Source organism: Sarcophilus harrisii, chromosome 4, assembly GCF_902635505.1.
Source record: "Sarcophilus harrisii chromosome 4, mSarHar1.11, whole genome shotgun sequence".
Lineage (NCBI taxonomy): Eukaryota > Metazoa > Chordata > Mammalia > Dasyuromorphia > Dasyuridae > Sarcophilus > Sarcophilus harrisii.
In genome coordinates this window covers 55,482,268-55,498,206 of record NC_045429.1, presented here as the reverse complement: position 1 = coordinate 55,498,206, position 15,939 = coordinate 55,482,268, and the positions used below count along the sequence as shown (strand labels likewise).

The 15,939-nt window shown below is 37.1% G+C and overlaps 1 protein-coding gene across 3 annotated transcripts in view; it reads right to left on the bottom strand.

The window, feature by feature from the left end:
• RCSD1 (RCSD domain containing 1) overlaps positions 1–15,939 on the bottom strand; it is an 88,196-nt gene that overhangs the window by 7,545 nt on the left and 64,712 nt on the right. For 2 of the 3 annotated variants that reach the window (XM_003767385.4, XM_023501753.2), the window contains exons 2-6: positions 15,158–15,265; positions 13,833–13,922; positions 9,192–9,263; positions 6,410–6,613; positions 853–1,704 (exon numbers count right to left, since the gene is read on the bottom strand). In XM_003767385.4, coding sequence (XP_003767433.1) covers positions 853–1,704; positions 6,410–6,613; positions 9,192–9,263; positions 13,833–13,922; positions 15,158–15,265 — 1,326 coding nt within the window. The remainder of the gene's footprint in view (positions 1–852; positions 1,705–6,409; positions 6,614–9,191; positions 9,264–13,832; positions 13,923–15,157; positions 15,266–15,939) is intronic. The other variant, XM_031936833.1, reaches the window with a different exon arrangement.

The window sequence follows — 15,939 nt, the reverse complement described above, 5'->3', positions numbered from 1 at the left end:
TTGGCTGCTGTCTTCTGGATACTCTCCTGCTTATTATTTGCCCATTTAAATTCATAGTGCCCAGAACTAGGCAGAGTGCTCTAAGTTATGGCCTGACAGGACCATTACATTCCCACTAAAATCTCATATAACCACCTTTACTTTGTAGCCATGTAAAGAGCAAAGGAATTGTATCAAATGACTTTTCTTCTCATTTTCTCCATGTATTGTGGCTGGACTTCAGGGAAGGTGGGATTTGAGAAGCCCTAGAAAGTTTCCCTTGCTGCCCACCCCACTTCAGCACCTTTCACCATCTCCCTAGGAAGTTTCCCTCTCTCTCCACCCCACCTTAGCTTCATCCAACATTCCCCTTGTTTGTGTCTGAAATCTCACAGAACTCCTTCTCCTGCCTATCAGCCCTAGGTTTTAGAGTTAATTATTTCTTACTTTTTCCTAATACTTCCCAAACTGCAAATTCATATGTATTTGGTGGCAGAATCTGACTAGCTGGAAGGAGGAACATGAGTCTAATGCAAATGATTTTGTGATGGCTCTGCTCCATCCTTACAATATAGACCGTGAGCAAGTATTGGGAGCCGGGAATTACTAAGGACCAGTTACTTTTCAGGCACCCAGGTGCAATCACTTTTGTGTGGGTAAAAATTCAGCACCATGGACAAGGAAACAGCCCTATGGACTACAATCTTATCTTGTCTACGTGCTCTCTGAAGAATGAAACATCTCCCACTTTAGCTAGGAACAAAGTTAGAGAGACTCGCACTTTTGTAATTACACAGTGAGGCTACTTTACAAATTTGCAAAGAAATATCAAGCCATAAAGGAAGCATGTGATAAGTAGCACTCCCAATTTACCTCCACATTGCAACTTGATTGCATAGTTGGGGCTTCATTGGTAGTGGTCTCAGAATCTGTTGCTGGCTGAGAATGATCTGTTCCAGCATGGCATTCTTGGTTGTGTATTATTTCTTGGTTATCTGTGTTCTTAGAAACACCTTCTTTTTGTTCATTCTCTTCTTTGTCTTTTTCTGCCTCAATGGTATTATCTCCTTCCTTCTCTTCTGGGCTGTTTGAGGGCTTTTCCTCATTTGTCCCTGTGGCAATACTCTGTTGCAGTTCCTCATCTTTAGCCCCTGTGTTCTTCTGTCCAGGTTTCTCCTCTTCATCTTCTGCAGTTTTCTTAGAATTTTCCTCTTTTTCTAAAGTAGGATCTTCAGTTGTCTTTTCCTTCCTATCCCCTCCAGAATCACGTGAAGCTATCTCCTTTTCATCCACCTTTGGGCTCTCATTTGTTTCCTCTTTATTATTCGTGGCTCTCTGGTATGGTTCTTCTTCATCAAGTTCTACTGCACTCTGTTGTTTCTCTTCTTTATTTTTCACAGCATTCCTACATGATGTGACTTCATCCAAGGCTCTGCTCCTTTCCTCTGGGTTCTCTATCATACTGCATGACCTCCTCAGCAGAGGTTTTTCATCAGACTCAAGCTTTCTCCTCAATTCTTTTCCCATTGCCTTGTTACCAGAGAGGGGAGATACCAAAGCTTTGTTCTTGGATGTGAAGACTTCATCATTGTTCTCTTCCTTGGCACCATTCTCCTGAGATGACTCAGCTGCCCCCAAATCTCCCAGATCTACCCCACAGTCTGACTGAGACCGTCTGAATCTCCTGGAGGGAGGTCTCCTCTTTATTGACCCCCGTGTCCGCACCTGCAAAATAAAACCAATAAGAGAAAAAGTGATTTGGCATCTGATGGTGTCCTGGCCTTGGCATTGATACTTAGTCAGAAGAGCTTAGATATGGATAACCATCCATTATTTGCCTTGACACACCTTCTCCCAGTTCACCTTTTGATGGAGCTAAAAGGGAGCCATTTCCTTCCATAAAATGAAGGACAGACCAGTATTATCAAAGTCTGAAAAACTCATAGCTCATGGGAATTCATAGCAGAGTGGACCAAAGCTACCCAACCTACTATTCCCTCTAGAAATGATGAAACTAGCTGAATAAAGGTTTCATGTGTATCTGTTAGACCTCATCAAGGCTATGTGAATATCAGTCTGTTAGACAGATATTAGATATTAGAGGTAGGTTATCATGGTGAATGCAGTGCTAGGAATGGAGCCAGAATTGGGTTCAAATCTTATTAGCTATATGGACATACCTGAGAGACTTCTCAGGACCAAAGGCAAGTCTCTAAGACTAAATTGGCAATATATGTGTTCTGGCAGAAGGATGAAATCATTACTATCACCACTACCACCTCCAGAAAAAAATCACCACTTTAAACACTTGATATGTTTCTAAGAAAATTAAATATGAACAGAATATGTCTAACTTTAACCATGTTTTCCCACCCCTGTGTGCTCAACTATCAGAAATATTAGTTGTTTTTTTTAAATTGTGAATTCATTTTTAAGACTACCTGAACTGATGCCAAGTGAAGTGAGCAAAACCAGGAGACTGTTGCATATAGTAATAGCAATATTGTACAGTGATCAACTTGAATGACCTCCAAAGAAAGAACTGATTAGTGTTTGAATCCAGAGGTGGATAGTTTGCTTTATAATTAGTCCTTTGAGATTGTCTTGAATCATTGTATTGCTGAGAATAGGTCATTCAAGTTGATCACTGTACAATATTGCTATTACTATTTTTATTTTTATATTTATTATATTATTATATTTTATAATATTTATTATTATTATTTATTTATATTTATTATTATATTATATTTATCATTATAAAATTGTAATAATAAATTGTATTAATAAATTGTTATATTTATTATTAACAAACAATATTATTTTGAATCTTGTACAAAATTGCTAACATGGAAATGTTTTACATGATTGCATATATATAATCTATATCTAATTTCTTACTGTCTCAGGGAAGGAAGAAGGAGAGGGGTAGAATTTGGAACTCAAAACATTTTTTAAGTTTTAAAGTTGTTTTAACATGTAATTGGAGGAAATAAAATATTTTGTATTAAAAATAAATGTGATTTGAAAAATTAAAGTGGATTAAAATTAAAAATCACAATAAAATGAAATAACGTTTGATATGATTTTTCTTGTGCAGCATGATATTTGTGAAAATATATATAGAAGAATCCCACATGTTTAATATATATTGGATCACTTGCCATCTAAGCAATGTGATGAGGGGAAGGAAGGGAAAAAATTAGAACACAAGGTTTTGTAAGGGTGAATGTTGAAAATTATTCATGTAAGCTATGCTCAAAAAATTATCAAACTGTGCATATTGTTTGATTCAGCAGTGTTTCTACTGGGCTTATATCGTAAAGAGATCTTAAAGGAGGGAAAGGGACCCATATGTGCAAAAATGTTTGTGGCAGCCCTTTTTGTAGTGGCAAGAAACTAGAAATTGAGTAGATGCCCATCAATTGGAGATTGGCTGAATAAATTATGGTATATGAAAGTTATGGAATAGTATTGTTCTGTAATAAACAACCAACAGGATGACTTCAGAGAGGCCTGGAGAAACTTACATTAACTGATGCTGAGTAAAATAAGATCATTATATATGACATCAACAAGATTATACAATGATCAATTCTGATGGACATGGCTCTCTTCAACAATGAGATGATTCAAACCAGTTCCAAACTGTTCAGTGATGAAGAGAGCCATCTCTACCCAAAGAGAAGACTGTGGAAACTGAGTGTCGTTCACAACATAGCATTTTCACTCTTAAAAAAATTATCATGTGTATATTTTGAAAATAAAAAGTTTTAATAAAAAACAAGAAAAAAACAAACTAAAAAAGAAGAGAAAAAATAAAAGAAATTATAATTTCATAAAATTGTGAACTAATCTAATTGGCTCCTACCCTTTAACAGTCCAATTTCTTTGCTGCCCATCATTCTTAGTACTTTATGAAACTACAATAAGTAACATTTATATTGGGCTTTGAGGTTTAAAAAGTATTTACTTTATAAGATCTCTAAGATTGTGTAGAATCTGATTTGCTTCCGGGATCCTTCTTTTAGAATCATAGATTTAGAACTGGAAGAGTATTCAGAGGAAATGGAGGCCCAGAAACCCAAGTATGATGTTAATAATATCAGAATGAAGAAATCAAACCCAGGTTTCATGAGTGAGCCCAGGATTCTCCCTACTACACCATTTATAAACAGCTCACACTTCACACTTTATACACTTTATACAGGGTTCTGTATAAAGAATAATGAACGTAGAATAAAAGAGCTGAGATTCAAATCTTATTCTATCATGTTCAATCTGTGTGATCTTATACAACCTCTCTGGTGTCAGTTTTTTCAAATGTAAAATTCAGGGGATGGACTAGATAACCTTTAAGATACTTTGTATCTTTAAAGCTATAATTCTATTTCAAGAAATTCTGCAGTAAAGTCTTTTGCAAAGAAAATGATCACTTCCCAATTTTTATCTATTTTATGTGGTAAGATATCACCAAATTGAATTTTCTTTTTTTTTATTTAATAGGTCATCTTTTAATGGATTGTTTTTTTTTTTTATTATAGTAACTTTTTATTGACAGAATCCATGCCTGGGTAATTTTTTTTACATTATCCCTTGCACTCACTTCTGTTCCGATTTTTCCCTCCCACCCTCCACCCCCTCCCCTAGATGGCAAGCAGTCCTATATATGTTGAATATGTCCTAGTATATCCTAGATACAATGTATGTGTGCAGTTCCAAACAGTTTTCTTGTTGCACAGGGAGAATTGGATTCAGAAGGTAGAAGTAACCCGGGAAGAAAAACAAAAATACAAACAGTTTACATTCATTTCCCAGTGTTTTTTTTTTTTTTCCTTTGGGTGTAGCTGCTTCTGTCCATCATTGATCAATTGAAACTGAATTAGGTCTCTTTGTCAGAGAAATCTGCTTCCATCAGATTACATCTTCATACAGTATCATTGTTGACGTATATAATGATCTCTTGGTTCTGCTCATTTCACTTAGCATCAGTTCATGTAATTCTCTCCAAGCTTCTCTGTATTCATCTTGCTGGTCATTTCAGAACAATAATATTCCATAACATTCATATACCACAATTTACCCAACCATTCTCCAATTGATGGGCAGCCACTCAGTTTCCAGCTTCTAGCCACTACAAACAGGACTGCCACAAATATTTTGGCACATACAGGTCCCTTTCCCTTCTTTAGTATCTCCTTGAGGTATAAGCCCAGTAGAAACACTGCTGGATCAAAGGGTATGCACAGTTTGATAACTTTTTGGGCATAATTCCAGATTGCTCTCCAGAATGGTTGGACAAATTGAATTTTCTTAAGGCAGAATGTAAAGCACTACTGTGGTCAAGGTCAGTAAATAGTATATGGAATTTATTTCTTTAATGAAGACCACAAAGATACATCAAACAATTCTCTCTGTATAAATGACCCTGCGGAACTGCAGTCTGGGGAGCTACCCTGCGTGCACAAATTCATCAGAACATTAGCTGTCATCTCTGGCTTTGGATGTCACTTTACCTGTATAGCTGGAAGCAGTTTTAACTCACCTTCCCTCCGTTTTTTTTTTTTTTTTTGGTGGGGGGGAGGTATAGGGGAGAGGATTCTGAAACTCTCTAGAAGTCAAAAGAATACACACACACACACACACACACACACACACACACACACAAGAGGATCTTTGAAGTAAGGTAGGAAAATGAATGAGGTAAGCAGGTAGGGATTGAATATATTTTTACTACAGTTCAAGGGTAGTCATGACACTGGTATCTCATGTACCTCCAAATGGTGTTTACTTTTTTTTTCAAGTTCAAATTCATTCAGGAAAATCTGAAATGAAAACATGAAAATTTTCTGCCCAAATCAAACCACTCATTTCTCCTTTATTAAAAAAAACCCTGTTTTTCATTAATATATTTTGTTTTTATATCACCTTCTTTTCCAAATAAATCCTTCCCCTCCTCTTTCCTACTCACTAAGGTATCCCTTGTAACAAAAAAGAAAAAAAAAAGAATTCAGCAAAACCAGCCAACACATCAGTTGTGCCTCACTATAGACAATATTCCATATGCATTGTTGTCCACATCTACAAAGAAAGCAGGGAACTTTATTTTTCTTAACTCTTCTTCAGCACCAAATTTGGTTATTATAATTACAAAGTTCCAATTTCATTTGTGCACCTTTCCATTTGAATAGTTGTAATCATCTGTAGTTATTATCTATATTGTTTTCTTGAAATGTGCTTGCTTCATTTTGCATCAGTTCATATAAATCTGTTAATCCTTTTCTAAAGTCTTCCTAATCATCATTTCTTTTAAGCACAATAATTTTCCATCATATTCATATGCCATAATTTGTTTAGTCATCCCCCAACTGATGGCCAAATGGTTACTTTTCCCCAGATTACAAATTTCTCTTTTGGATTTGAGACTTACCTTATTGTAACAAGGTAGATGGCTGCCTTCAGGGGGTTGATCAAAACTGACTGGCAACTCCTCTGATTCAGAGGACCGAGATCTAACACCTGGACTGTTGGGGGTGGAAGGTGGGCTATTAAATGGAGACACAATGGCCTTTAATCCAGGACTTTTAGGTGAAGCTCCTGGCAACAAGGCAGCAGGATCAAAGGCTAAATTGGCCTGAGGAAAGAAAATGAGATATTTCATTTTAGATTGAGGAGAGAATTTCTTTTAGTCTGCAAATCATCTGACAGAATGAGCACACACAAGTACTATGACAATTTCTCATATTACCAACAAGGAATTAAATATTCATTGATTCTCACATGCCCTATTTTATTGTGATTTATGACCCTGAAAATTGATCGTGGTTTACAAGGGTCCTGCCTTATCAGGGTATCAGAAGGTAGTATTTATTTTCCCAATAAATACTAAATTATACTATCAGTGGCTCAAATCAGGAATTTGCATCCATCTACTAGTAGGGTATAACAGCTTGAAATCACCTTTTTTTTTTCTCTCCCTATATTTAATTTAATTAATTAAGATAATTGCTTTATCTTTCCCCAATATAGAGGTAGGCAAAGAAGTAGCAGCATAGATTGGAGCATAATTTACTGAATGAGGAAGACTTGAATTCAAATCCTGCTTAGATCCTTACTAGCTGCATGAAATAGGGCAAGGTCCTTAATTTTCCTTAGCCTTAGTTTCCTCTTCTATACAATGGGGGAGAATAACCTTAAGACATTTTTCAAATGCTAGCTTATTATTATTATTATTATTATTATTATTATTGGAGTTATAAGCATGGCAGCTCTCAGAACCATTCCTGGACAGACAAACCACAAACCATCACCTTCATTGAAACCTTTTTGCAGCTGAGAACTGATTAAAATCAAGATCAAAGACAACCTTGAAGATGAAAAGAAATAATTAAAAGGAAGAAAAATATAACAAAAGAGCACCTGGAAGCCTGAAGGCTTTGTGAGAGAAGTTGAGGGGGTTCATTACTGTTCTGAAGTAAGTCCTAATGTGCCTATAGTCTTGGGGGGGATTATTTTGAATATTTCAGATCTTTTTTTTTTTTTTTAAATGGGCTCCTCTACTAATGTGGCAGAGAAGTCCCTTAGACTAACCACATTCTTCCATGTATTATAATTTTCTGAACACCCTTTAACTTTTTTTTTTTTGATCAGGATGATGATTTTACTAAAACAGAGAACTCTTCAAATTCTCTCTACTAGAGGATACAAACTCACAACTGCTCTGCAGTTAGTTTATCTTTTCAGAGATTTGTTTAGAATACTGAATACTGTTTAGAATACTGAAAGGTTAAGGGTCACATAACCCATATGGCACACAGGGAGGGCTCCAACCTAATCCTTCTGACTTTCCAATCTATTGCACCATTGTGTCCCCTTTAATATCATACCAATTAAACTGTCACAGTGTTTGTACACTTGATTTATTTTATTTAAAATACTTACAATGTTATAAAAGCCAATATCATATAGCACTTTAAGATATCCAGAAAAATTTCCTTCACTTCTCTGAGGAAACAATACAAATATTATTATCCCTATTTCAAAAGTTAGCAAGTGAGAATTAAGTTTCAGAGAAGTAGCAGGATTTGCTCATGTACACATAGGCTAATAGCATAGGATTGAGATTATAAGCAAGTCTACTCAATATTTCTTCCATCAATACTTCAATACACTGTCTATGGAATTGTGTGGTTTCATCATTCCACAGTGATTTTTGGCTTTAATTTTGCTTGCTTCCCTCAAAAAACTTAGAAGAAATAGTGCAAAATAACAACCCAACATGGATTTGGATACATGTTGGAGCAAGTCTGCTAGGTTCCTCCCTATCACTCTTTGGTCTCTCTAATCTCTTTGTCTTTATCTGTCTGACTCTCTGTGTGTCTCTGTCTTTCTCTATGTCTCTCTTTTTTCTCTCTGCCTCTCTCTATGTATTTCTCTATCTCTGTCTCTGTCTCTATCTTTCTGTCTCTCCCCTTTTCTTTCTTTGTCTCTCTCTTCTGTGCCTCCATGTCTGTTTGTCTGTCCCTCCTTAATAATAATTCACATTTCTATAGTGCTTTAAGATTTTCACAAAGTGCTTTCCTTAAGTGCAGGTTATTGTGAGTGTAATCATCAGGGGTCACTTAGAAGTGTAGTCTCCCTTAATAGAGCTCTCTCATTTACTTAATCATTATGTGTTAACCACCTTCGACATAGGTTGGAGAAACTCCAATTTGATCAACAACTAGTTAATAGTCACCAGAGCAATAACCAGGGAGATGGTTAGGGGTTGCTCCAGGGCTTAGAAATTTAGGGAGGGATACTGACAGTGTTTTCAGTCCTTTATCAGTGTAGGATAATGCACCAGATTAGCAATGATTAGTTAAAATATCAGAAGGTAAAATCGTTTATATCTCCTTACTCCCATGACATTCTGAGATTGTATCTCACAGTGAGTTTTTCATTGGCTCAATCCACCCTGCTAATGATCCTCTCTCCCCTCGGGAGAGGTCTGAATTTTGGGGCCTCCTTTTGGGGTCCACCCTACTCAATAGAAGCAAATTGTGCTGCTTGCCCTGGCACAAAATTTCTAGTTATAGCTCTGGTGGTTGTATAGTTATCTCAGGCAAAATATATTTTGACAGGGATTGAAACAAAGCAGGAATATCAGTACTCCAAGAATAAAAAGCAATTCTTTGGGTAATAATAGAGTAGGAAACGTGCACTTCACTTACCTGTAGCTTCTCAATCAAAGGGGAGTTTTTCACCTTGATTTTGGGAGGGTGACATGCATTCGGTGATGGTTTCTACAAATCAAATAGACCAAAAGGGCACTGTAAGAATGGGGACAGGGAGAATTGCTTCTGGAGGGAATCCACCAGCCAGAAATAATAAGAAAAGCGATCTTGTTTTCATTGCTTTGTTTCAGAAGACTTTAAGCCTCAAGCAGACATGAGTTCAGTCACCTTATTTTTATTTTTTAAATGTTTATTTATTTATTTAAAATAATAATAATAGTTTTTTTTTTCAAAATACATGCAAAAATAGTTTTCAACATTTCATCCTTGCAAAACCTTATGTTCCAAATCTTTCTCCCTCCCTCCCAGACAGCAAGTAATCCAATATAGGTTAAATATATTCAATTCTTCTAAAGTTATTTCTACATTTATCATCCTGCACAAAAAAAAATCATATCAAAAGAGGAAAAATGAAAAAGAAAAAAGTAATTAAACAACAATAGCAAAAAAGTGAGAACACCTATATTGTGCTTTGCCTTCAGTCCCCACAGTAAGCTCTCTGGGTGCAGATGGCTTTTTCTATCACAAATCTATTGGAATTGATCTGAATCACCTCGTTGTTGAAAAGAACCAAGTCCATCATGATTGACCATCACATAATCTTGTTGATGAGTTACCTTATTTTTAGTGAAACTAAGTGGGTCTGAAAATTAGAGAAGGATCTTCCAACAGAGAAGACAGTTTTGCCTGGAGGAGAACCAAATCTGTATCTTTGTCCTTGTTTTTATTAAAAAGTAGATTAACTAGACTAGGCTTATTAAATTGTGGGTTGTGACCCTATATGGGGTCATGTAACTGAATATGAGTCAGGAAATTATGATTTATAATCAATAAATGTTTAATTTGTATGTCTATTTTGTATACCTATATCCCTGGGGCCACACAAAAATTTCTTGGATGAAAAGGGGTCAATGAAAAAAAAAATTTAAGAATCCCTGAACTAGATTATAACTAAGAAGGGCAAGGTAGAGTCTCTACAGTTAAATTACTGAACCTCATTCTTAACATATCACATTTTGGGGAAATATATTTATAACACCTTAGTGAAGTCAGCCAATGACATTCTTTAGACAATTCCCCCATCTAAAACAGTGTATGTGAGAGTGTGTGTATCTTTGATCCCCATTTCACAAATGAGGGTACTGAGGTTCAGCTACGACACTAGTAAGTCCCAGATCTAGACTAGGATCTAAAAGTATCCAACTGGGCTATAAAACCACATCTTTTAACCCCAAATACAGAGATAAAGCTTTCTACCATGCTTTGTAGCCTGTTTGTTAAGTAATAATGGCTATCTATTCAAGTCAACAAGGACTTATTAAACACTTACAATATGCCAAGCATTTGTGCCAAGTGATGAAAATATTAAAAATGCAAAAAGAATACTTATTTTCCTTCTTTCAATATTGTGTTTTATTATCCATCTCTTTAGATCCTGGTTGGTTTTCAATACTTATTTAGGAGCCACTGAAAGCCTACTTATGGAATAAGTGGGGAGAAGTAACTGAAAATGATGCATGCCTTATTCTATTTCCCACTTTTGGTCTTTAGTACTTTAGTGGCAATGTGATAATCGCTGCTCTGTAAGGGAAGGACCAAGAAAGCATCTCATGGAGACAGCACACACACACACACACACACACACACACACACACACACACACACCTCACTATAGAATGGAACTAAATCGAAAAGGAGCTAACATTGAAAATAAGCAGGAACCATAGTGTCCAGAAGCTGGCAGTAGATGGCAGCATTTTCTTTCACAAGTTTTTCAATATAGGGTACATGCTATAAGACTTTGCCAGTGGTGAACAGAAAACTAGGGGAAAATTGCTTGACGTATTTTGTACTGTTCTTCGGGAAGGTAAAACCTGAGAAGGCTTAGGAGTGCTTGGCTGTTCAGTGTGGCTCACGAAGGAACAGATACAATCATATCAACATGACTAACTTCTTTCCTATTTTCTTCCCTTCCCTTCCTTTTTCTTTCCTTCTTTCCTCCTTCCCTTCCTTTTTCTTCTTCCTTCCTTCCTTCCTTCCTTCCTTCCTTCCTTCCTTCCTTCCTTCCTTCCTTCCTTCCTTCCTTCCTTCCTTCCTTCCTTCCTTCCTTCCTTCCTTCCTTTCTTCCTTCCTTCCTAAATACAGAGTTCACCAAGGGGAATAATATAAAATATATTCTGTTGAAAAAGATTCCCTTCCTTAACAAGTAACTTGTCTTTTTATGCAAGTTTCATCCCTGCCTCACTGAGTCTTTGAATATTCCATTAATAATCACTGGAAACTGGAACCAATATTCAAACCAGGGGCAGTTAGGGGGCATAGAGAATAGAGTGCCAAGACCTGGAGTCAGGAATATTTGAGTTAAAATCCCAGCTCAGACACTTACTAGCTATTTGATCCTGAGCAAATCATTTAACTTCTATTTATTTTGGTTTTCTCCTCTGTATAATGGTGATAACAGCATGTGAGGATCAAATGAAATAATACCTATAAAGGGCTTAGCACAATGCCTAGCACATAGTAAAAACTATATAATGTTAGTGATGATAATGATGATGATTCCCTTCATCCCTCTCTAGGTTCTATTATTTTCTCTCCAGACTATCTTCATAATGATTGTTCATCCTGAAAGCTCACTTTGCCCCTTTGGTCCCTTGATCTGATGGGTTGCGTTGTTCTCAATCTCTCCATTTTAAGGAAAATCCTCAAGGTACCCATGTCTTCAATCCTTGCCAAGTTTTACTCCTTACTGTATAGACTTTTTTTCTCTGTGATCTCTCAGAATACTTCTCCATACCTGTTCCCCTTTTGATGTTTCAATTCCTTCTATTTTCCCCCATTAGAATGTAAGGATCTTTGTTTTTGCTTATATTTATATTTCTAACATTTAGCACAGTGCCTGACACATAGCAAGTGCTTAATAAATGCTTGCTGACTTGAGCAAACCATTGAAATGATGCAATCATATCTTATTGCAAAGATACTCTTATCAGGCTTTTTTTTAATCCTATCTATGCTGTTAATTTTGCAGAATACTTTTTTTTTTTTTTTTGGAGAGGGGTGGGTCATACCTATGATATCACTGGTAAAGAGTTTCCAGTGAGGAAACTCATAGTGCCAATGAGAAAAAATTATTTCCTTAGTTTTAGTCATAGAGAGCTGCCTGGGGACATAAGAAGTCAATGACTTGCCTAAATTCTCTGGCACCTAGATTAAGCTGTTTTTGTTGTTGTTGTTGTTGTTTGTCCTTCATTTTCCAAAAGGACCATGATATCTGGAAAGTGATGTTATGACATACAAGTGAATTAACTGGATTGAACTGAGGGAGGCCTGTGCAAGACTGAAGAGGGGACTCAGGACTGAGGCGACCTCACCCAGATAACAAAGATGAAACTGTTTCTCCTTCCGGGTGGAGTCCCTCACTGAGGCAGAGTCACAAGAACCTGAGTTCAAATGTGACCTCAGACACTTACTAGCTGTGTGACTCTGGGCAAGTCATTTAACCCTGTTTGCTTCAGTTTCTCCCTATAAAATAAGCTGAAGAAGGAATTGGCAAACCACTTCAATATCTTTTTTCAAAAAAACCCAAGTGGGATTGTGAAGAGTCAGACATGATTGGAACAAGGTCACACAGTTAGTTAGAGGCAGAGACAGAATTTTCACATGGTAGTACAGTTTAAGTTGGTTGATTCCAATCAAAGTTCAGACTGAGTGATGGAGGTATGATCCTATAGAATTGAAGTCCTGTGTTGATTTTATTTGCTTGGGGCATTTCTGTCAGGTAAATGACTTAGGGCTTTGGAACATCACAGAGGAGATCCAAGTCTATGTCTCCCTGGATATGGTAGAATCTTTCCTATTAACTACAACTCAATAAATAACAACAGGTAAGTGTATTAGCAGTGAAGGCTATTATTGGATCTCTTTATGATATCAGAGCCTGTATTATGTTGGTAGCCAGTTATTTATAGACTGGGCATTATTCCAGCTATTCAAAACCATGGCCAGTCTTTTTTAAAAAGGTACAAGCAGAGCCTTTGCATTTCTATTATTATGATTATAACCTTTGACACCAATTTACTCCCTTCTGTTAATATAATGCTTTCCCTTAACTGTTCTTTTCAGTTAAGACTGAAAATTTTTCCTAGTGCTACTCAAGTTGTAAAAATGGAGATAAAACCAGCTGTCAACTTTTAAATGTAATGCATCCTGGCTAGTACCATTCAGTTTCCATATTATGTAGCCCCAGTGTTATAAAATACATTTAAATAGAATACAGGACCCTGTTCTTCACCTTCCCTACTCCCACTAGCCCATCACTTTCAAAATTCTTTGCATAGAAGGGTGGGAGGAAAAAGGAAGTGACTCAGGAGAAGTTCTGGAGGAAAAAAGATTCCTTTTTTTATGAATTATCTTTTATATTATGCATGGGTTACATTGATGTTTCTTAGCTAAAGACTTGATGCACCCTGGCCTCCTATATATTACTTTACACAGAAGTAGTTCCAGGTCCATGGGCCTGGGCAGAACAACCTTCCACTTCTGGAGTGACTTTCAAATACCATCAACTTTACTTACCTCCTCACCATTCTGGCTCATCTCTATCTTGGGGGGAAACAGGGAAAGGGAGCAAGGTGGTTTCCTTCTTGTTGGTTTATTGGCTGGTGGCTGGAGAGGGGGTGGACAGACACACAAGAGAGAAAAGGGAGAGAGAGCTAGTTAAGCAACAAAGAGTTAGAGGAAGGAAATGAAACCCATCCCAAAGGGTGTCCAAGGATATCTTCAGTTAGTGCTGGATTCCACTTGAGGAAGGATGGGAGAGAGTCAGAGGATCAGGCGTCCCAGGATTTATCTCTCTATATAAATTCCTATTTAACCATTTGCCCATTTTAAACTTTTAATCTCATCTGTCATTTTTTCCACTCATACAGTTCCCTCTTTTTCCTCCACTAGAAATTCATCTACTTTTAAAACAGCTCAATATAATACAGAAACTGACCCTCTTCTAAAGGGTGACTGGCTTGCGTCATTGTCATCTCTATCATCCTTATAACACTTCTACCAGACCTAGAAATTATTCATCTCATTTTCCACATAGAAATACAAGAGCAATGACAACTTGATATGTTTCGTGTCAACCCTCCTGTCTCTTAGGTTCCATGCCCCTGTTTTCCATCCCTTCAATGATCCCCCACATTATAGGGTTCAGTGGGTCTGCCATTCCTTTCATCTCTGCAGAGCATCGTGGCCTAGTGTAAATTAAACATAAATTGTTTCAGGGTTGGAGTATCCTGTCCCCCAAACTCAACCCTAGAAGTCCGAATCTCCTATTCAAAACCACTAGTCTCTCCCTGCATCTGTCTGAGATAATTTCCTTCTTTGAGCTTCACTGACTCCCTAACTTCCAACGAAGTAGCCTCTTATTGGCCTTTTGCTCATCACTAAATTCCCAGTGCATCAATAACTGTCTCCCTCACACTTCCTGCTCAGCCTGCATGATTACCAGCCCAAGATTTCCTAGACAGAAGGCCCTTCTGGAGAGAACAAGGGGGAGATTTTGGTTAGTACTATGTAAATATGAATTGGTATTGAGGATGAGAATAAAGATAGAGATGAGCCTGCCTTAGAAAGAATCCAATTTTCCATTCCCCCAGTAGACATATGTGATTCACAGTCTGCACAATGTTTTCTATTTTTCTTCTCCAGTGGGGTTATTAGGATCACACACCATACACAGCAGCCACAGTCTTTGGATTCAGATGAAATTCCTTCCTGGGCTCTCTTCTCATCTCAGAGACTTTCTTGTTTCCTCTTCACCTTTTCTCCTACCTAGACCACACTGGCCCTGACTTTTCCTTCTCCCATCAAAAATATCATATTTTTGAATTTCTGAATTCACTTACCTCTTTAGCTGAGACAGCCGCTGCCTGCTCTCTGAATCGGCCTGCCAGCTGCGCCACAGATGGAGATGCTGAGTTGTCAACACCGGCATTATTGTCTGCTGGCCTTTCCTACAAAATTAAAGAGAAATAAAAGCTTAATCAAGTGTGCCCCATGGGATCATGACTGGAGGAGATATGGATGATGAAGTATAAACCATGGTCTCTGCCCTCAGGATGCTTGTACTTTAGGTGGGGGTGATTAATGATAAATTTTGTTAGCATCTTGCAAAATGTTTTGGGGTGCTGACTCCCTATTAGTACCTGAAGATTTATCCTGAACTCTATTTTTATCAAAGAAGTGCACCAAAATGGATTTGAAGCTAAAATCAGTGGAGAAATAAATGTGAGTAATTAACTATTAACTATAGTATGTACATGACAATATAAACTAATAGGGCAGGTGCTCAGAAATGGTCACTAAACTTAAGTCTAACAATTCTGGAAAGAATATAGGAATTAAGCTTAAAAATGGGGAAGGGGAAACGGGAAACCAAAATGTCCATGTTTTCTTTTTTAGTGCAGAGGTCCTGCTATTAGACAAATACTCCAAAGACAGGGGGAAATGTTTTAGATATTCATCAGCAAATAATCAATAAATATTTCCTAAGTGCCTATTAAGTACCAGACACTGTACTAAGCACTGGAGATACAAAAGGAGGCAAAACAGTGTCTGCCTTCAAGGAGTTTACAAAATATTCCTAGAAGCACTTTTTGTAGTAGCAAAGAACTAGTAACAAAGATAT